Source organism: Siphateles boraxobius, unplaced genomic scaffold (genome assembly GCF_051911475.1).
Source record: "Siphateles boraxobius isolate OS27281-9 unplaced genomic scaffold, OSU_SipBor_1 68, whole genome shotgun sequence".
NCBI classification, from domain to species: Eukaryota; Metazoa; Chordata; class Actinopteri; order Cypriniformes; family Leuciscidae; genus Siphateles; species Siphateles boraxobius.
The window spans coordinates 11,148,454-11,170,797 of NW_027509195.1; the positions used below are offsets into that span (position 1 = coordinate 11,148,454).

The 22,344-nt window shown below is 40.4% G+C and overlaps 1 protein-coding gene across 1 annotated transcript; it reads left to right on the forward strand.

Annotated features, from left to right (window-relative positions):
- The first annotated feature begins 19,177 nt into the window (after nt 1–19,177).
- sult2st3 (sulfotransferase family 2, cytosolic sulfotransferase 3) lies at nt 19,178–21,985 on the forward strand. Its single transcript, XM_077214702.1, has 6 exons — nt 19,178–19,397; nt 19,844–20,052; nt 20,670–20,796; nt 21,300–21,394; nt 21,475–21,655; nt 21,809–21,985. Exons 1-6 carry the CDS (start codon nt 19,259–19,261, stop codon nt 21,922–21,924), a joined length of 867 nt encoding a protein of 288 aa, XP_077070817.1. The 5' UTR covers nt 19,178–19,258; the 3' UTR covers nt 21,925–21,985.
- Nucleotides 21,986–22,344: the final 359 nt, after the last annotated feature.

The window sequence follows — 22,344 nt, forward strand, 5'->3', positions numbered from 1 at the left end:
AAGTTTCCCGACGGATCACCACCTTTTCGTGATGGGGCACTTTGCGTGTCTCTGTGACCCCTAGAGCTATGTCGGTGGGAGTCTTGTACTTCTGGTAGGACCACCCATGCCGAACAGGTCAAAGGGTAGAGGCCAGACAAAGAGTGATCCCAAACGCCTCAACGATGGAGCCGCCGGAAAATGGTGGGTGTGAGAGAACCACCAAAATGGCGGAAAAGTCTGGAGAAGGAAGCCCCACTGCCACATGGGTAAACCCGGAGGGGTACAGTGGCTAGGGGAGTAAACCCTGATGACATATCTGCCTTTTGGGGACAGGCATAGGCGGAACCCAGCAGACCGGCCTACCTGTAGCCCCCTGCAACTCCTTTCAGACGAAGGTCGTCATGGGTTCTCTCATGCCACCGGAGATTCTTCTGGAAGGAGATAAGATGGTGGGAGTGTGGAATGCACACCTGCACCTCCACCTTAATCCTTACCTATGTGCAAGCTTCTTGCTTCCCTTGTTCCCCCCATCATCCCCCCCCCCCCCACTCCTAAAAAGTCCTGTGGCGATGTGGAATGGTGGTAGGCACAGGCCAAGGATGTGGCTAGGAGTGCCTAGCCAAACCATGCACATAGGCGGCAATGGAGTGATGGTCGTTGCAACTGTGGGACGGAGCAGCACATTGCCTCTGCAGCTTCTATTGCGACTGAGCAGTTCCATGCTGCTCACCCCTGAGATGTGGAAGGACCTGGAAAAGGTGGTTCAAAAAATGTCTGCGCCATACACTCTGGGTGGTATACCGCAACCGCCGGAGCATCCCACCATGCGGTCGAAAAACGAAAGAATGAAATAGACACCCGAGTATTGCTTCAAGGAATGTCCGCACCTTGTTGGACTTAGCTGAGACATCTGACAAGCCTCATCGTTGAACAGCTCTTGTGGCCTTAGAGTTAGCAAGGTATAACATCGACGTTGCAGCCCTCAGTGAGACCAGACTTCATGGAGAGGACTTCTTGACGGATGTTGGTGCAGGGTACACTTTCTTCTGGAAGGTGGTCCCTGAAGGCAATCGCTGGACCCATGCAGTTGGTTTTGCAGTGAAGTCCAAACTGCTACAGCTTATCCCTGAATCTCCTGTCGGCATTAATGAGAGGCTGATGACCTGGCGCATCCCTCTTGCAAAAGGATGCTTTGCTACCCTCATTAGTGCCTATTCACCAACGCATGCTGCCGAGTCTAACATCAAAGAGGACTTTTACCTTGCCCTCGACTCTGCCATAAGAAAAACTCCAGCCACAGACAAACTCATTCTCATGGGAGATTTTAATGCCAGAGTGGGCATAGAGCACCTGGTACGAGATAAGGTAATTGGCCGGCACGGAGTTGGGAAGATGAATGACAACGGCCTTCGGCTCCTTTCTCTCTGTGTAGAACACCAACTGTTCATCACCAACACTATATTCCAGATGAAGAACAAATTTAAAACCACCTGGCAGCATCCACGCTCAAAACATTGGCACCTCCTTGATTATGTAATAGTCCGTCAAAAAAATCAGAAAGATGTCCTGTCCACCCGAGTCATGCGCGGAGCAGAGTGTTGGACTGACCACCGTATGGTCAGGTCCAAACTCCTCATGAGTATTAGACCCTGTGGTCAGAAGACAGCTCCAAAACAAAAAATCAACTGCTTAGCACTCAGCAGCCTCACCTCACGAGATCTCCTTCGACAGCTCCTCGCTGATAACCTCAAAAAGATCCCGGAGGAATCAGGCGACTGGCCAACGCTGCGCCAAGCCATCCACAGGGCAGCGTCAGAGGCATTGGGCCAGTCGAGGAAACATCACCAGGACTGGTTTGACAGCAATTCGGCTGAGATACAGACACTCCTCAAAATAAAACATGATGCCAATAAAGCTCTCCTGTCCTGCCCTGGATCTCCTACCTTGAAAGCCACCTTTAATGCAGCGAGATCTGCAACCCAGCGTGCCCTCCGGACCATGGAGGACACTTGGTGGGTGAAGAAGGCAGAAGAGATACAGCGAATTGCAGACTGTAACAACTCACAGGGCTTCTATGATGCCATTAAAACTCTCTACGGCCCCAGGAAGAGAGAGATCGCCTCAGTACGCTCAGCTGATGGCTCGACTCCCCTCAAGGACCGCCCATGAGATCCTCACCCGCTAGGCAAACCATTTTGAGACCCTCCTCAACCTCAATAACCCTGTTGACATTTCTATCCTGGATAATATCCCTGACCTATCACCAGTCACACACCTCAATAATCCCCCCCAGTTTCTGGAGACACGCCAAGCCATTGCGAGTCTTAAAAACAATAAAAGTGCTGGACCTTATGGCATTCCGGCAGAGGTCTTCAAACATGGAAGGTACCTTCTTACACGCCGTCTGCACCTCCTCATCTGTCATATCTGGGAATGTGAGACCCTCCCACAAGATTGGAAGGATGCCGATATTATGGTCATCTATAAACAAAAAGGGGACAGAAAGGCAACAGCCGTGGAATCTCCCTCCTCTCCAACGCAGGGAAAGTTCCGGCAAAAATCATGCTCAATAGGCTAGCTAAATACATCTCAGAAGCTGCACTTCCGGAAACGCAATTTGGCTTCAGGAAGACTAGATCCACCACCGACATGATTTTTGTCTTAAGGCAGTTGCTAGAAAAAAGCAGAGAGCAGCGTACAGACCTCCACATAGCCTTCATTGACCTCAGTAATGCATTTGATACTATCAACCGTGAGATGCTCTGGAAACAACTTTCCAAACTTGGGGTACCACCCAAGTTCCTTACCATTTTACAGCAGCTGCACAATGGGATGCAAGCTGAGTCACCACAGGAGAACTTCAGTCAGAGTTCTTTAATGTAAATGTTGGGGTGAAGCAGGGCTGTGTCTTGGCTCCAGTCCTTTTTAACCTCCTTCTCTCTGCCGTCACTCAACTTTTCCATTACGCTTTAGGACACAAGGATGGTTTTCTTCTTGAATACCGCCTTGATGGAAACCTCTTTAACATTCGGAGGTTGCAGGCCTACACAAAGACCAAATCCTGTTGCATAGCTGAACTACAATATGCTGATGACTGTGCGATTCTAAAACATAGTCCAGAGTTCTCAACACGGTAAGTAGTCTCTACCAATCTACCAATCCAAAGTTATTTCCCGAATCTTCTCTCAAACCTCTTCCCCCCCTGCTTCCATATAAACGGCATTCCACTTAAAAATGTAGATCAGTTTACCTACCTCGGTTCAACTTTGTCCTCTTGTTGCTCCCTTGATATGGAAATATACACCCGTATCAAAAAAGCCTCTTCATCATTCGGTCGCCTTCGTAGTAGGGTTTTTGAAAACCGAAATTTGAGGGTCAGCACCACGGTTGCCATTTATAATGCTGTGTGTGTCTCCACCCTGCTTTGTGGGGCGGAAACATGGACTCCATACAGCCGACACATCACTCTCTTGCAATCCTTCCACATCCGTTTTTCCAGAAGATCCTCGGCTCCCACACAGAACACCAGAAACATAACATGCTTTACAACAGTTATGCTTTTTATAGGCCTACTTTTATTTATTGGGGTGTAGGAAATGATGAAGACACTCTGTCTGTGTATTCTGAGACAGTTGCTGAGGTCAATGCACTGGGCTTTTTATTTTTACAAACATTTGAATGTGTGGGAGACCCTTACACGTCTCTTATATTGTGGGATTTTTCACAAGCTGCCCCAGAAACTGAAGCCTCTACCTCAATGGGCTTCAGAAGAAATGTGAACAAGGTAAGGATTTAAAACCCTTGACATATATTACAGTCTGTCCTGTGTTTGTAGGAAGTCAAGGAACCTTTTGCGATTTGATTAGCCTCCAGAAAACATGATAATGATAAACAATGGAATTATGTTTCAGGTGGAAACTGACTGCACCCGTTACGCATCTGTTACGGGATGATCAGGCGGTGCTGGATCGGCGCTGGCACATATCCGCAGCAACCCCTAAAAACAGACCAGAAACGGCTTCGGCCCGATGTGCGTTTGGACTCAGGAACGAGTCTGTGAGGCGGATGCGGGCCAGACCCGGCTCTATCGTTTTGCGGTTGCGGCCCTGTTCCGTTACAGCGTCCAGTGGCTATCTGGGTATAAATGAATACATAATATATTTTATAGTCCTGTTATATCTATATATGTTACGTAAGGTTATACATTTTACATCTCATATGTGTTGGCAAAAGGGAGAAGAGAGAGTTCGGCAAAAGGCAGATTCGAACTCGGGTCGAGTGCATCAAAAGCTACTTTCTTGCACTTCACCCGCTACGACCTGCGCCACTGTAGCTATTCCGTGAACGGCGTCTTTTTGCTAAAAAGACAGGCACTTAGTGCAAATATACGCTCCGTTATCTAAAATATTTGTTTTTTTCCCCTCGATTGGGCCATAAGTGCGCATGGCGAACTTGCAATGAATAGCCTACATTTTATCAGACCGGCCCTCGCGGCCTCGAAACACTACCGGCCCACCGGGGAAACTCCCGACTCTCCCGATTGCCACTCCGTCCCTGGTGCCCAGGGCCCCTTAGATTTCGTGGGCCCCTGGGCAAGTGCCCAGTTGCCCTAATGGTAAATCCGGTCCTGGCTGTAACGATATGCGATATGAAACCGAAATCGCAACACTCAGATCCACGAACCTGCAGAATCGCGACACACCCCTTCCAACTCCAAGAGTTATCCTTCCCGTCTAGATCCAATGCTACCACATCCTTAAATTACTATTAGTATTATTTGAAGTTAACATTATAAAGTACGTAGACCTACACCACAAAACTAGTTGAGGATAAATTATTTAAAATTTGGGAATTCCAGCGTTATGGACATGCCATTTGCAGTCAAAACTTGAAATATAAATTCTCAGAAAATGCATTAATACCAAAATATTGAAACGTCTGTTTGTCCATAGGCACCTCCCTGAAAGGAAATTAGAAAAATATCAGTCTACACACGCGTTTTATATATAATATTAAGGAAATAGACAGTCATGCATGACAAAAAAATCTTTCACTTTTAGGAGGCAACGATTTTTGTTGTTATAATTCTGTGAATTTCACAGCGCAAATCGGATGAAGAAGGGTTGGCTCTGCACAGAACATGAAATATTCATTTTATTTTATTTTTTGTGTTCGCATTTGAGGAAAAAACAATGTTACAGACGTGACAGTTCTCCGTTATGGACGCGAGCGCTCTGAAGCGGCACTAAAAGACTCCTTTAAAACTTTCACAGACCTCAAACAGAAGACACAAAGCCTTTCTTTAAAGGGAATTTCGTTTTTTATTAATTGTATCTTAAATTTAACCAAAGTTTAATACACCAATTGCCTGTATTTAATAAATAAGAAGTATAGCAGAGAATTATAGATAATCACGACAATGATATATATATATATATATTAACAATCTTAACAAATTATAAAAATGTACAGAATAAACAGTTACAAACATACACATATACACATACATATATATATATATATATATATATATATATATATATATATATATGTGTGTATTGGGGGGCACCAAAATTGTTGCTGCATACCCCTCTAACACTGGGTAGTTGCGCCCCTGAATACCCTGTCTGCTGTCGGGGGGGTGGATTTGAAGAGGGTGACATGGAACATTCTGTCATACCTGTTGGACAAAGGAGCGCGCGCCCCCGCCCGCTCGCGATATTACCCTTCTATGTCAAAATAAATTCTATAATGGAATATTATGAGGGTGCCGGCGCCTACTCTAGCCTGTTAGTCCTCTAAAATTTATATAACTTTTTTTATATTTAACTTGTATGACTTTTATATAAATGTATATAACTTATAAAAAATAGATTTTTTTTAACCATCGCTTTGGCGCGCCCCTATGCGGTGCATACCCACTTTTTGCGCCACTGAGGGTATTCACCTAGGGGCATGAAGATAGTGGTTGGATCACCGTTGCACAAGTTTTTAAACAGGTAAGCCACTTTTTTTTTTGTTTTTTTTTACAATTAAGACATGTGGGCAATTGGATGATGCTTTTATCCATAACATTCAAGTTACATCATCATAAAGAGCTTAGTCTAGCAATAAATATTACTTTCGATGAATTAAATTACAGTTACATCATCATAAAGAGCTTAGTCTACTGTAGCAATAAATATTTCTTTAGATTAATTAGATTTAGTGTAAGATGAAACAAGTGTCTTGAGTGCAATGAGAGCATATTGGGGGAATATGCTTACAAGGGCATGTTTCTGCCTATCGTTGGCAGGGTCTGCCAGCCAGGCCTCAAAGCGGTCCAGCTCTGCATCTGATTCCAGGGGGAATTGAAATTCCCCGGACCACTCAAAGGCTGCTGGTTGGAGGCCGTTATTGACCTTGGCCATGAGCAGGTTCACGGTGTTGGCGAGTTGGGCAACCTGCTGCTTTAGGTTTTCCAAAAGCAATAGGCCATGTTGCTGAGCAGCTGAAACATTGTGAAAGTTGAAAAAAAAGTGTTAATCTGGAGAAAAGACTCAGGTTATTTAAACATTAAGGAAATAATACACACAATGATGGTCAATAAAATCAACCCACAGCTGCACACTATACTGTATATATATACAGTACAGGCCAAAAGTTTGGACACACCTTCAATAAGTTACCTTTATTTTCATGACTATTTACATTGTTGATTTTCATTGGCTACTTTGAAGAAACTAGAATATAAGACATGTTTTCAGTTAATTCACTCTTTGTGTACATAATTCCACATGTGTTCATTAATAGCTTTGATGCCTTCAGTGAGAATCTACAATGTAAATAGTCACGAAAATAAAGAAAACGCATTGAATAAGATGTGTCCAAACTTTTGGCCTGTACTGTATACAGTATATATATATATATTGTAAACATTGTTAACACGTTTTTACGTGTGCAAGGAATTGGCCCTGTTTCATGGCCAACTCTGAAGGTTGGCTTGAAGAGGAGGTGACCTCCAAGCTCTCCACCACCGCTGGCTAATTGAGGAAAGGTATGTAAATGTTAAAATCAGAAAACAAGAAAAAAATAAGTATATACAGGATATTTATTGTACACATGTACTTGTAAATTTGTATGAAAAAGTCACCATGTGAATAGGGGAAGCCCATAAATAAAGAAAGACAGAAATGGAGATAATTAAGGATAAATGAAGTAAGGCATAACTGTTGTCCTAACATGGAAAGACATAGAATTACCCTGTTTGCTTGTGTATTTACCTTTTTCAAAGAGTGTTCTGATTTTGAAGATTTTCCAGCCAGGGCCTGGCATTTCATGCCTCTTTATGGCCTTTTGGGTTTTTTCCTCAGAAATGAATGTTGGCCAAAAACATTCATCACCTTTAACCCATGACCTTGGCACAACTTCTGTAATGTCCTCGTCGAGGAAATTTACTCCACAGAATGTCTTTTAGAAATCATTGTGTAAAAAATAAGATGATTAAAAAAATACATAACTGAACTGAACTGAACTATGATTTTCAAAAATAAAGTCTAGTCCTTCATATGAAACAACGGTATAACCACCATTGCCTCATTGAAAGGGACAGCCATGCATTTTTGTGTGAAAGATGACAGTTTGGAGAACTTTATCTCATGGCCTAGGTCAGCTGGTATCACAATGTTTAAAATGTCCGAATTAAAAGGATAGGTAAAAAATGTTTCAACCATCCCGTACTGCCTGTAGGCAATTATGATATCACCGTGACAGTCAATTATATTAATTATTTGACACACATTTTTGCCCATCAGAAATGTGTTGTTTCGACATGTTGTGGTCATGGTGAACCTCTCTGATATCAGTTCGTCATACTGGTGACAGATCAAGTTTGGTACTGGTACAGGGCCTCGGGCATGTTCTTTTCACAATTTGATGGGCTGGTCAATTGTAACACCACCATTTAATCCCTCGGACAGGCGTCTGATTATTTGGGCCAGGGGATTTGAGGGTTTGCGTACAAAACCCTTGAGTTTTTGCAAATAATTTTCGTATGGAAAGGATGATATAACATCCAGATTGCCAAAATGTTTTGCATCCTGTGCAAGATGGGTCAACCCATGCACATTGTACACTAGCTGATCATTTCCATACAGGCGGGCAAAATGTTCCACAAGAGCATGAAGGAGGCTGTTGGCATATTCGTTGTACTTTCTGGCAAAGAAAGGGGAGACCAGCATTGCCATGGCTGTCGACAGCAGCAGGAAGTTTGCATATAGATCAGGTCTTAACACCTCGCGCAACACCACCAGCCCTGTGTATAAGAGAAACTGACGGAACTCCGTCGCCTTTCACCTATCCACTTCGTTCAGTGCTCTTGGCCTTCTAGCAAATTCCGAAGGAATGTGGGGTCTTAAGCTTAGAAGATTTCTGGATATTCTGTCCACGTCTCTCCCTGGTACACGGACAGTCAGAGGACCTTTCATCCACAGAAAGATAAGGCGCCTTACCACCCCCAAGCACACCAGGTGCATGTAGTCCAGTGGGACTTGGGACACCAAACCAAAATGTACATTTGTGAAGGCATGACGACCATGCCTCATGGTGTTCCTCATCCTCCTGCCTGGAAAATGCCTCATCAGACCGTGTTTGGCTATTCATGAGGGGGTATGTCATGCGGTGGTTGAGGTACACCCCACTCTGAATACACTTGTCACAACCATAGTAACCGTTAAAAGCCTTTGTGACTTTCACAAAGGATTTTGCCGGTGCGTCACAGATCATCGAATTAACTTTTAAAGTGAGCCTTTTCCCCTCAAATGTAAACCCCTCCTGTAATTGTGAGAGTTCATTTGCCAAATCTGTGAGATACATTTTTGATGACTCAGGTTTCTTTATATCTGAGAAAACCCCAATGACTACAGGTTCTTTCATGGGTACTCCAACCAATCTACCTAAAATGGGCCACAACTGAAGACCTGAACTTTTAAAAAGTGGCAGGCCATCCACTGATATTTGAAGATATAAACAACATCCATCGACAAGCTTGTCTTTCCACTGGGAAAGGGTATGTTTTAACGCCACAATAATGCCAATGTAGTGGTAAAGGCCACCACAGAGCTCCCTAACAGAATAATCTCTTCTTGTGTTAAGAAGAGTTCGTGCATCTTTTGGCAAGTCACAGTGGTGGACTGTTAATATTGCCAAGAGAGACGAAAGTGCAATATGGGAAATACCATAAGTTAATGCCCAGTTGGAAAGGCGATTTCTGAGTTTTTCTGGTTGCTCCCAGTCAGATATTTCTTCTACATCACTATCATCTTGATAATAAGATCTATCCTCTGGGTCAGACACAACAGCTGCCATTGGATCTAATCCAAGATTTTCTTCCATGATTTCATTTTCAGGTTCTGCAACATCATCTGTTGGAGACCCAATATCTCTGAGAGGAAGTGTGGCTGCAGGTGTTTCCTGGCTGATATCAATTAACCTTCTATTAAGGTCCACCCTGGCTCTTCTCCTCAACGCTGAACTGGAAACAGGTGTCTTCCGTCTATTCATTTTTTACATTTAGGTAACTATCTCAACTGTAAATTGAATAATAATAAAAAAAATAGTATGCAGTTTGGAATGGAATGAAAATCTGAGTATTATACCTTCGTCTCAACAGTTTGCATCATGTTTTCAGCATCTGGAAAAAGAAATGGAAAGTATGTTGTAAGTTGTTGTCTTACTTAATTTTATTTATTATGTGACTGGAAAAGTTGTCTGGTTTATCAAAAATAAAGAATAGGTAACAAGTATAAAAAAAAATTCTCTATCCCTCTATTGGTCTATATCTATTTATCCATCTATCCATCTATCTATCTATCTATCTATCTATCTATCTATATACGGCTGACTCAGGAGAGTCACTTTTGTTTACAAGAAAATGAAAGTAAAATACCAATAACAAAATTGTAATTGTAAGGTTGAAATTGTAATTGGGGTAGGCATGAGAAGAATAGTGGTTATGGTCTTTGTTCAATGTAAGGTTGGAGGCATATACATTCAGATGTATTTCTAAATTATGTAGGCTAATGTCCCTTCCACTTCCTATCAGTTCTATCATATATTTTCTCTTCCTTTTCTTTAATTAATGTATATTTGATATCAATAATGATACTTTGGCCATGAATTTAAAAAAAATCCTAATCACAATTACTTAATTTATTTTTAGTCCAGGCAAAGTAGCGTTTTACGACAGACTAATTGTAAAATATTTTTTTTCAGCATAGATCATTTCTATGAGGTGCGAAGAACAACATACTAAAAGTTCCTAAGAAATCCTAGTTGAGGAAATATGTTAATTTATCATCAATCCGAAATGTGTGCCAATAAGGCCAGGCAACAATAACAGAAAATTTTGAAAAATAACCCCTGAAATTCATTACATTTTATATCATATTATAATGCAATTATTATGCCTATATATTTATAGAATAGCAAAGTAGGCTTAATCAATATACAAGACTTAACCACATAGATATATAAAGGCTATCATGATCATTTTGCCAAAAATGAACCATGTATTTGTTTAGTTTATAATACGTTTTATTTTTAACTTAAACAAATACAACATATAACATTCAAAACTCATCGGCTTAGACTGCATTTGAAGAAAAATAAACACAACAGTTTTCTGTAGCCTTGTGTGAACTTATTCAATAGAATTAGACTTCTAGAATGTTATTTCCAGTGCAAAAAATTATATTTTTAATTTTAGTAGTTTTTCTTATCATTATATCATAGCCTACAAATGTCTTCGGAAACACATTTTACTCGATTTAATGAAGCCTGTACATCAGGGATGGGCAACTCCGGTCCTCGAGGGCCACTGTCCTGCAGAGTTTAGCTCCAACCCTGACAAAAATTATTTTTTAGTAATCCTGAAAACATTGATTAGCTTGTTCAGGTGTGTTTAATTAGGGTTGGAGCTAAACTCTGCAGGACAGTGGCCCTCGAGGACCGGAGTTGCCCATCCCTGCTGTACATAGACATTTGCACATAGAGCGTCTGGCTCGCTCATAGGCTGCGCTGCGGCAACTGCACATCCAATGTGCAGTTGCCGCAGCGCAGCCTATTGCGTTGCCATTGGTCGCTCTGACGTGCGACCAATGAGCCAATTCTACGTCATTAGACGTCAGAGCCCGCCAAGGGGGCGCCAAGTCCCCGAATTTGCCATTATCCACCTTTTTCCTCATATGTCTATTGCTGCGTCCCAATTCGCATACTATCCGTCCTAAATAGTATTCGAAATTAGAATTAGAACGTCCCAAATCGTAGTATGTTGAAATGAGTGTTCCAAAGATACCCGGATGGTCTACTTTTTCCGGTCAGAATCCGAAGTGCAGATCGATGCGCACTTTAGCGGCTGATATTGCCCACAACCCATCGCGCGTTGGACGAGGGTTAGATTAGAACTACAAACACGAGTGAAAGGTGTTAATAAACTACAGACATGGAGGACGCGCGAGTCCGGTGGTTATGTAGAAAGGTTTAGATAAAGGGGTTTGAGTGGGTAATTATCAGTATCTAACATGACGAAAAATTATTTATTCAATGTTGTCTACATTATATTGCATCTGCAGCAGCATTGTGAACTTTTGTAAAGATACGTTTAGCCATTAACTTTTAAATGCATCATTACATTCAAATTGCAAACACATGAGAAGAGTCACCTTAGGACCCACGGCTGCATACCAAGGTGCCACAACATTTCTCTCCGAAACGGTAGGAAATTAAATTAGATTGAATGGAGGATTTTAACTGTGACAAGATGATTGACAGGGCAGTTTACGGTGGCTGGACGCACGCGACAGAGCTGTCCGTTGAAGATGACGAAGTAGTATGTCCCAAAGCTTGCCTACTCTTTTGCTACACACTCAAAAGTATGTACTTTTTCTTCACAAAAAGAGTACATACTTTTAGGTCGTAGTATAAGTAGGCGAATTGGGCCGCAGCCTATGTTTTTCCTGGTTAGCTAATTTACCCATGATTTATAGCGGGTTTGAACCGGAAGCCGGCTGTCCTTTTCCGGTTCGAAGCTTTATGAAGATTAAACGCCGCTTGCTCAGAACGCCCGCAGTAATGTGCTGGTTAGAAAATATGTGAAATAAGTAGGGCTCGCCCTGCCCGTGCACGACTGAAGTTGGGTTGGAAGTTATGTATACTATATGGGAGAGAATGCTAAACCATAATGAGCGTTTTCGTAATATATTGCCTATTCTGCATCTCAACGCACGCATAAGCTTGCCACAAAAAAACCCGGCAAAAGTAATGATTATGCATTAAACATTTGAATTGTTTATTAATAACTAGTGTTTTCTGTAAGTGTCGACTGCAAAGATAAATTTGATGATGCTGACTCGCCATCTTCGCAGTAGTGAACGCGCCTATGGAGAGAAATGCACACTTCATACGAATTAACCTATACATAAGCAGAGAGCAGCCCATTTCTGGTCGTTTTTAATTATTTTGTTTAAAAGTACACATTTCAAGCTTTCTATAGATGAACTTATCATGTATGTGAGGCAAGTAACTTATACGCTGAGTTTCGTTGATTAATAAGACGCGCTCCAGTTCACGCGCCCGCGCATCTGTGTCTTGTATATCTACTATGCAGTGGCGTGCACAGACCTCCTCAGGGGCAGGGGCGGAGGGACCAAAAAGGGCACTAAATTAAAAAAAACGATTACTTCTTGATTTTTTTTGTTTTTGTTCTTTCTTTCCTTGCCATTCTAAGAAAATATGTTGATGCAATTATTAGAATACATAACACATCAAATGAAAATAGGGAAATTATGATAATATTACTAAATATTATTTACTTCACCAAACAAAACAGTGAGAATCAAGAAGGTAATTATGGAAAATTAATTTTTAATTTTGTTGATGTTGTAAATTTCATGTATGTATTATATGTATGAAAGACAGTGTTAGCTATCATGAATCAGTAACACTTTACAATAAGGTTTCATTAGTTAACATTAGCTAATGAACTGCACTTCAGCATTTATTAATCTTAGCTAATATTAATTTCAGGATTTACTAAAACATTAAAATCAAAAGTTGTATTTGTTATCATTAGTTAATGCACTGACTGTGACAGAACATGAATAAACAATTAACAGTTGTAGTATTAACTAAGATATAGCCTACAGTAACAAATGTGTTGCTCATGGTTAGTTCATGTTAGTTCATACATGAGTAATGAACAAATGAACCTTATTGTAAAGCGTTACTATGAAATCAAAGATATAAGATCCTCACAATTTAGAGACACATTGGACATGGACTTAAGATTTCATTGAAACTAACTGTTAGATGTATTTCCCCTTGCACTTTTATTCCTTGGATAAAAACGAATGACATTGTCACTCAGAATGCGTCTGAAATCGAGTGATAGGCTACTTTTATATTGTAGTTAAGAATAACAATTATCAGAAAAGGCCACAATACACTTTTAGACAAAAGGGGCAGGGGCGTGAAAAAAATGAAGATACAATTTATACTAAACGAAATTCACTTTAAAGAAAGGCTTTCTACAAAACAAAACTTGATAAGTGGTCAAAATCATGTCTGAGCCATTCCAAATGTTTTCCGATATATTGGGCATCTTATGATCATATCTGACTCATCTTATGCGGTTCCCTTTTCATATAATCAACATTGATGAAATAATTTAAAAAAAAAACATATTGTGAAACTTAAATATAAAACGTATGTTTAGTGTTTTTGTTGTTGTTGTTGTTTAACTTATATTTAAGCGTCACACTGCTCCGCTTTGCTCATGTGCTCTGGTCTGTAGCCTATAGCCTTTACATGCATGTGTGCGTGATGTGATGAAGGGGTGCGATTCTCGAATATTAATTGCATAATACCCAGCGATCTTCGAATATTATTATTGCTTGAAATGCCCATCCCTACTGGTAACGTATTACACCTTTTTCGTTGGATGCTTCCGTTTTAGCGCAGCTAACCAAAAACGTCTACTCTCTGGTATTGAATGTATCTGATACGAACCGGACATAGGCATTCTCTCCTTTTTATCTTATGCTCAAAGCACCCAGTTTCTAAAAAGTTGTTTTATCTTCTTTGAATTGTTAAAACAACCAACAACAGCACATGTAGAGACTGAACTCATTCTCTCACTGCTAATACAGTACGAACCGGAAGTAGGCAACCGGAGTCGTCGTCATGGCGGCGCCCATTGTTTAGAGCAGAATAAGGTGGATAGCAGCGGGTCTTAGTTCGTTCATTCATCATAGTCTGTCTGACATATATATTAGAAGCGATGCGTCTGTCATGGATTTGTAGGCTACTGAATTGATTCTCAAAAATACGGAACAAAGTGCGTTCCGTATCAGTTCAATACGGAACAAGCCTTTTATGTGTCAAATACGGAACGATTCCGTATTATACGGAACGGTTGGCAACCCTAGATCTAACTTAGTTGTTAACAGCCAAGCAACTGCAATGTTCGGCAAGCCAAAAAGTGGTACTCAAAAATGAAAAAGATAAGAAAGCTGCAGGTTGTGGCATCAATGATTGACACTGTTAGATGATGAATAGCTGGCAGCATCCAATTCAAGCGAGTGTTTAAATGGTCGGTCAAGGTGTAAAATTAAGCTCACAATGGTGTCATTTTCATGAATGTGTGCCTGCAATTCTCAGCGCTTTAACGGCATTGCAGCTAAAGCTAAGATAAGGCCGTGACCAGATGTCCGAGACCAAAACCGGGGATATAATCCCAAAATTTTGGAAAAAACGGGGACATTTTTAGTTTGACTGTCAATCTGATTAAAATACATACAAGTTTTATCTTCAAAAAACAGGGACAGGTAACGTTAGTTTTTCTGTATTTTCCCAACGGGGACTGTCCCCTGAAACCGGGGACGTCTGGACATCCTTAGCGAAGACTAACTACCTTTTAAAATTCAGTACATTAGCGCAAATTTATGCCATTAAAAAGTTGATTCGGTTATCCTAATTGGGTCTATTCTGTGCTACACTCATAGGCTATTTGTGTAGCGCTATAGCAGATGCGGCTTTAACTTAACACAGACTCCTTGTGGTGTGCAAATAACACCCTGTAACTGCTATGTAACAAAGCAAACAGCATTTCACTTGCACGTTTAAGTAATAGACAGTAAATTAGAATAAACACATACAAATAGATTTACATAATAAACACATACAAACTTATGCGTGGTAGCCTAGCTGGTCAGTTAAATATGCGTTGAGCTTGGTTTGATGATATATCTTTTTTTTTCTTTCTTTTTCAGCGCTTCTGGCTGAAGTCCGTAGTACGGATGTGGACCGTATCTGCAAGACGACAGTCAAGCGAGACCCAACGTTCACTTGGCGCTGTTGTGAAACGGACCTAAAACGGAGGTCAAACGGCTGTAATGTAACGGACCTTATAGCATCACAAAACGTTGCTTTATAGTTTTTTAAACACTAATAATATTCCTCAGCTTAATGACAATGCATTTATCTCATGCTCTAGATAGAAAAAAAATATGCAGACAACCATGTTGTTTTGAAAATGTTTATTCCACGGAGTTCTTCACACAGTTTGAGAAAAGTATTTCGGATGTGGTCCACATCAGGTAGTCTCTGTAAAAACAGTGTTGGCTGAAATCCGTTTTGCAGATATGGGCCAGAGCAGTTTTTAGCCCTTTTTAAATGCAGTCGGCGTAGATATGCATCACAGATTCGGGCCACACCAGTGTATGTGAAAACAGTATCGTCTCAGATTCATATTGCAGATCTGGACCAAATCAGTGTCAGACACAGCTAATGTCTTTCGGTTACCTATGGGAAAAGTGATCTGGGCCAGATCTGTAAAATGATATAAATACTGAACTGATGGCAGTTAGAATGTTTAAGCTGAAACTTATATCTGGCACGGATCTGGTTCACAATCAGAAAACGTCTCTAAGATAGAAACGGAGGCAAGGGGCTTAAAAAGGATCCGGGCCAAATGTAATTGCTATCTGGGTATAGAAATAAGTGCATAAGCATTGTAAACATTAAGATGAATGCAATTTTACATTTTACTTGTTTGCAATGGCTTTTTAAGACAATCACCTGTTTCCTGCAAGTCTCCTGTCCATGTGAAACCATAGTGAACATTACGTGATAACCCTTAAATAACATACACGTTTAAGAACACAAAAATACTTCAAAACAACTGCAAAACGGTCTTTAACCAAGGTAAAGTTAGCCAGAAAATATGTTAACAAAGGCAGGCAACGCTGGTTGACCACAATAAACATTAAATATTAGCAGATTTTTATCTTTTAAAAACAATATTGCTGTAACTACATACACATACTACATCCAAATGTCAATGTATTATATAGCTACATATTGTAAACCAACACATTTATTGACTACAAACTACCAAAAATCACAGTTCTGCTCTCTAACTCCATCGATTTGAATTGGCGCCAAAGCACTTCCTGGAACTATCTCAGGTCTACGCGAATCACGTGACAGCCAAGCATTTCGAACTTCCGTTGTCGCAACTCTCTCTCTCTATGACTCTGATGAGAAGGTTAGCCGTGGCGTGCACAGGCGGGCATACACTGTGCGAATTTCGACTCGAGCGACTCTTTTTCGGGTCTGGCCGATTTTCAGCTTTGTCGTGCGTCGTTTGTCGTGCAGTGTTCGTACAGTGTACAGTGTAGGCCTACAGGGAGAGACGAGAGTCCCGATCCGTGATCGGATGGTCGGATGAATTTCTGGCATGTCAGAAATTTTGGTCGCTCCTCGTGATTATATCGCACAGTTGAAGCAGAGCTACGAACCGATTGCCCTAAACTCAGTGTTTTTTCCCTCACTGCGCCTGCGCGAAAACACATTTGAACCATTTCAATCTGCAGAAAAAAAAATTAACAGAGGGAACTCTTTAAAGGGTAACTAAACCCCTGGTCAAAGCCTGACTCCACCCACTGGCAATATTTGAAAAATGCTGGAAAAGTGGGCAGAGCCCAGCGGAGATAGAGGCGACGAACCGAGGGCGGGGCTGAGCGGGAGGGGCGGGCACCTGAGACCTGCAGTGACAGCTGCTGTCAAACTAGCTAAAATGGAGTGACGCAAGTAGCTTTGCAACAGAGCGGTCATCTGAAGTCGAGAACTTTTCTCCCCCAGAAAAGTAACCTGCTTTAATACATAAATTGGAAGTGCTAAATCATCTTGATAGCTGATACTTGTTTTGACAATATCTCTGGATACACGATATCGTCTAGGCGCAACCCAGCACGGGGGTTTATCGCACATATTTCACACGTATAGTGTGAGTAGTCAAGTCGCAGCTCGACATTTCGGACCGTATAGTGTGAGCACATAAATCCTGAGCTTTGGCTTTACATCGCATCCGATTTACTCGTTCAGTGTGAGTAGGTACCTTGCTGAAATCGCACAGATATCGCACAGTGTATGCCCGCCTTTAGATAACATGGCGACGAACACCGATTAAAGCCAAGCTACCTTTAAAACTCAGGGTTTGCGGGAACTAAACTGAACATAGCTGGCTAGCCACCTAAACCGGCTTCATCATGGTATAACGTATAATTATTGATCTAGAAAGTCCAGAGAATAGGCCTAGACTGGTTTGGTTCCGATCGGGCGAATAACCAGGGACTAGTTCGCAAAAGTAAGTTTTGGACAAAATCCAACATAACTTTTTTTTTTTTGCTTAAATCGAAATCGGCGATATTCATATTGTCCGTCTTAAGCCAAGGATCACAGTGGTGTAAAAAGCTTGAGGCTAGGACCAACGGCCTAGGAGTTATGAGCAATTTAGTACTTTTGGTTGCTGTAGCGCCACCTATGGGCCAATTTGGGTCATACTCTGATAGGTTCTCCCCAAAAGTGTGGCCTACCATCTGGCCGAGTTTCAAGTCTCCAGGCCTTACGGTTTGGGCTGCACGATGCGTTTTATGGGAATTTTTTTTTTCAAATAGCAATTACAATCGGTTTTCAGCAATTCGTGCTTGAACACCTAATAGTAATGAGACCTTTTTGACAGTTCTAGCGCCACCTATGGTCCGATCTCCATGAAACTTTGCATGCTTCTTCATCATGTTATGACACATATGCTCATCAATTTTTGTGAAGTTCTGAGTTTTTATTTACGATTTATAGGCTTTTGACTGTATTTTGCCACGACTCTTTTCTAAATGACCCTGTTACAGCCACCCAATTGCAAAACTCAGGGTTTGCGGGAACTAAACTGAAACATAGCTGGCTAGCCACCTAAACCGGCCTCATCATGGTATAACGTCAGGCCCAGTTCTGTCGATTTAAAATCAAGGAGCAGTGTTTTTATTCTCCATAAGCACATCTGAGCGCGATTTGTGAAAAGAATTGAATATGGAGCGAAACCCACTTGAGTTTCACTCTTGGATTACGGGTCACTCTCTCACATGTATTACATTACCTGTACTGTAGAGATCTTTATCAGACTGCTGACTCAATGCTGCTGATTAACAATCAAACTCTCTAGTCTCACATGCGTCCATCTAGCAGGGCAGGTTTTCAGCTTACTTCTAAATCTTCTTATTTGCTTCTTCTTGCTTTCAAACAATGTTTTTTATTTAAGTTTTTTCAAACCGGCTTTTAAAGTTTTCGTCCTTCAACTCTTTGAAACATTCTTTGATCTTTGATTTTTTTTATTTGTCCTTCGACGTTTTGTTACATAGGCTAGGCTACTATGTTTTCTTTTGGTTCTCTTTCATTTTTTCTTTTCAACTTTATTTCTCAAATTTTCTTTCTTACTCTCTTCTAACGTTCTGTACTTTCTCCTTCATTAAAAAAAAATCTCATGGTGTTTTATACAATTTTATTTTAATGCAATGTATTTCCCTGAAGTAGCCTATCACGCAAACACATGCATAATCATAAAGTGTATAATGATTTGATTGCATGTTACCATGGTTTGTTTGTTTGCGTGTTCTCTCTTTCCTTATAAAAGACTTTGTACATAAAATCCTCCTTTGTACGTGTACTTGGACCCAAGTAACCTTTCCCCCAAACTCTCCTGTGAATGTCAGCAGCAAATGTAAGGCTCCCTGTTGAGTTAATGAATGCTCTCACTATCAATATCTCTCTCTCTCTCTCTCTCTCTCTCTCTCTCTCTCATTACTAATTCACTCACTCTCCTCCCTTACAAGCACAAGGTAATTTGAATTCACAGTGAACACGGTGAACAAAACTTCCTTGTTTTCCAAAATCCAGTCAGCAGAGGATGGCGGACAGCGATTTGTATCGGCTTTACCATGGTCTCATGCTGCCTAAGATTGCTCACACAGATGAAAGTCTAAACTACCTCCAGAATTTTCAAGTTAAAGATGATGATATCTTTGCTGTTACCTATCCAAAATCTGGTAAGTTCAACCCTTTTTTCAATGCATAATGTTTATTTCTCCTCTTATGCATTCAGCAACAATCTACTTGCACAGTTTGCAAAACAAATCAACATCTTTAAATTGTGCAGCAGTTAAACAATGCAGAAACCACTTAGAGCAATCATGGGTTTGATTCCTTGTGAACTGATAAAATGTAATTTTCTTTGGAGGACAGTGTCTGCATTCTGATATCCTCAGACTGCAAATCACTCCACTAACTCTATTGTAAGCATTAAGATTTAAATACTGAACATCAGGTAATGCATTCTCTTGTGAAATGTTATGGAGAGATATTTTAAGAAATTCAGCGTAATGCATGATGATGTGTTCATTATTCTATGTTTGTTAAATCAAATGCAAATATAAATGTAACATGTATGAAGGCGATCAGTGCATCCTCATTAACCCCTGCCTGTTTTTTTCAGGGACCACATGGATGCAGGAAATTCTTCCCCCACTCCTGAATGGAGGAGACCTGACCTCAGTGCAAACCATCCCCAACTGGGAGAGGGTTCCATGGCTGGAGGAAAACCGAGCTCCACTGGTCCTCGATAAGTTCCCTTCACCGCGAGCCATCGTCTCCCACATGCCTTGTCATTTGATGCCTTCCTCCTTTTTCAACTCCAAGGCCAAGGTATAGAAAACAGCAGGACAGCCACATCTAAGTCACTATTAGTTTTTATAGAGTCTGTTTTTTGTTGTTGTTGTTTTTTTTTTTGCTTTCTGATGATACTAGTCTTTTTGTTTGTTTTTGTGACCATCAGTGAATTTTGAGATGAAAATAAAAGGTAATATCTGTGCTTGCATGGATGTGATATTTAGCATTCACCAAAGATGATCACTACACTGCTCACCACAATAGTGTTTAAAAACATCATATATTATTTCTGTGCTATAATGTGCATTGTTGCCACATATAGTGTAAAATTAAAATCAGACCTAAGAGGCAACCCCTAAACTGAGCTTATAAATCGAAACAATCCTCATTAAACCTATTATCAAATCTATTATCACAGAGTATGATATTGTTATAGTTTAGAGCAATTGCGTGTGTTATGACACAAAATGACCTTGCCTGCATTTGTTTCACTGTATAATTCTCAATACATTATGGCATCATAAGGAATCAGTGGCAATATCCTTGCATTTTCGTACAGTGTATGTTTTTGGGTGATTTCATATCCAGAAACATGTCCGGCCAGTCACTCAGTTGCATGTGTCTAATCATGATCTCTTTTCTTTCCTCTTCAGGTAATCTATGTTGCTCGGAATCCTAAAGATGTTCTAGTCTCATCTTTCCACTTTCATAAAATGGCAACTTTCCTTGAAGACCCTGGAACATTTGAAGAATTCACAGACAAATTCCTGTCAGGAAAAGGTGAGGGATTCAAATATACACTAACATTCAAAAGTTTGAGCTTGTTAATTTAAAAAATATATATATTGAAAGCAGTCTCTTATGAAGAAGTCACTCACCGATGCTGCATTTATTTGATTAAAAACACAATGAAAACAATAATATTGTGAAATATTATTACTATTTGAAATGAATGTTTTCTATTTTAATCTAGTTATGCAAAGCTGAATTTTCAGCAACATTACTCTTCAGTGTCACATGATCCTTTAGAAATCATCATTCTAATATGCTGATCTGCTGCACAAGAAACATTTCTGATTATTATTTCAATGTTGAAAACAGTTCTATCTGTTGTTATTGACTGTGTTTTGATATATTGATGTTGCCGGTTTTATTTACCTGCTTTAAAATCACTATCAAATCACTAATTTATTTCTATTTTACAGTAATCATATATCAGACCGTATGAATGTATGGAGTGTGTCATAAATATTGCAATAATCGATTTGCAATTGCTTGCACAGTACTTTTCGGGAAGTGGACTGATCATGTGAAAAGTTGGCGAAACCCTGAGCTTGGGGACAGAATTCTGTACATCACCTATGAAGAAATGCTTCAGGTAAAGTGAAGGGAAAGTAATACTCCTTCAGGTATCAGAGAGAATGAATGACTTGCAGCTCTTTGTTTTTGTAATTAAAGGACCTCCGTGAAATCGTGGAGCGGATTTTAAACTTTCTCGGTCGGGAGCTCAGCTCAGACGCTCTGGATCGTGTGGTCCATAACGGCACTTTCAAAAATATGAAAACAAACAACATGTCAAACTACTCTCTGGTGCCAGATGTCGTTTTGGACAAAAAGAAGTCAAACTTCCTCAGAAAAGGTACAAGCAGTATCTTGTATTTAAAGTATTTGTACTGACACATTTTAAAACACGAAAGCTTTTAAAAGATGTCGAGTTTTAATAATAAACATACATGTTCAGTTGGTTCATCCCATTTATGTTTTTGACTGAAACCATTCTGTTTATTTAAAGGTATCGCTGGAGACTGGAAGAATCACTTCAGCCCTGAACTTGATGCCAAATTCACAGCTGTAATTCAGGAGGAAATGAAAGGAAGTAATATCAAATTCTCATGGGATGAGAAATGAGCAAGTCTCTTGTAATAGCATCTCAGTGCACATCAAAATAAACAGTCATAGTTGCAATGTGTGATCGTTTACTTGACTTGATTTCTATGTTGTTTATTCGAGTTTAAGGTTTCATTCCCCATCAGGCAGCACAGTGTGAAAGAGTTATTGCAGCAACGTCCTCTGGTGTCCTGAAGATCTGTTGGGATTGCTTAAGATGATAAGATGTTAAAGTCTAAGACAGTTGAACCAGTGTTGGTTTTTACAACATAACGGCGGCGAGGATGCAACATCCTGACATCTGTTTGCATTGCTTTGTGTCACTGGTTGAAGTTGCAAGCACAAACACAGTGAAATGTAGTTAGTTCCATTTAAATTCTATTCATATATTGCTGCAAAATAATAAGATTTATATTTGAGAAAGACTTTGAGAAAATTTAT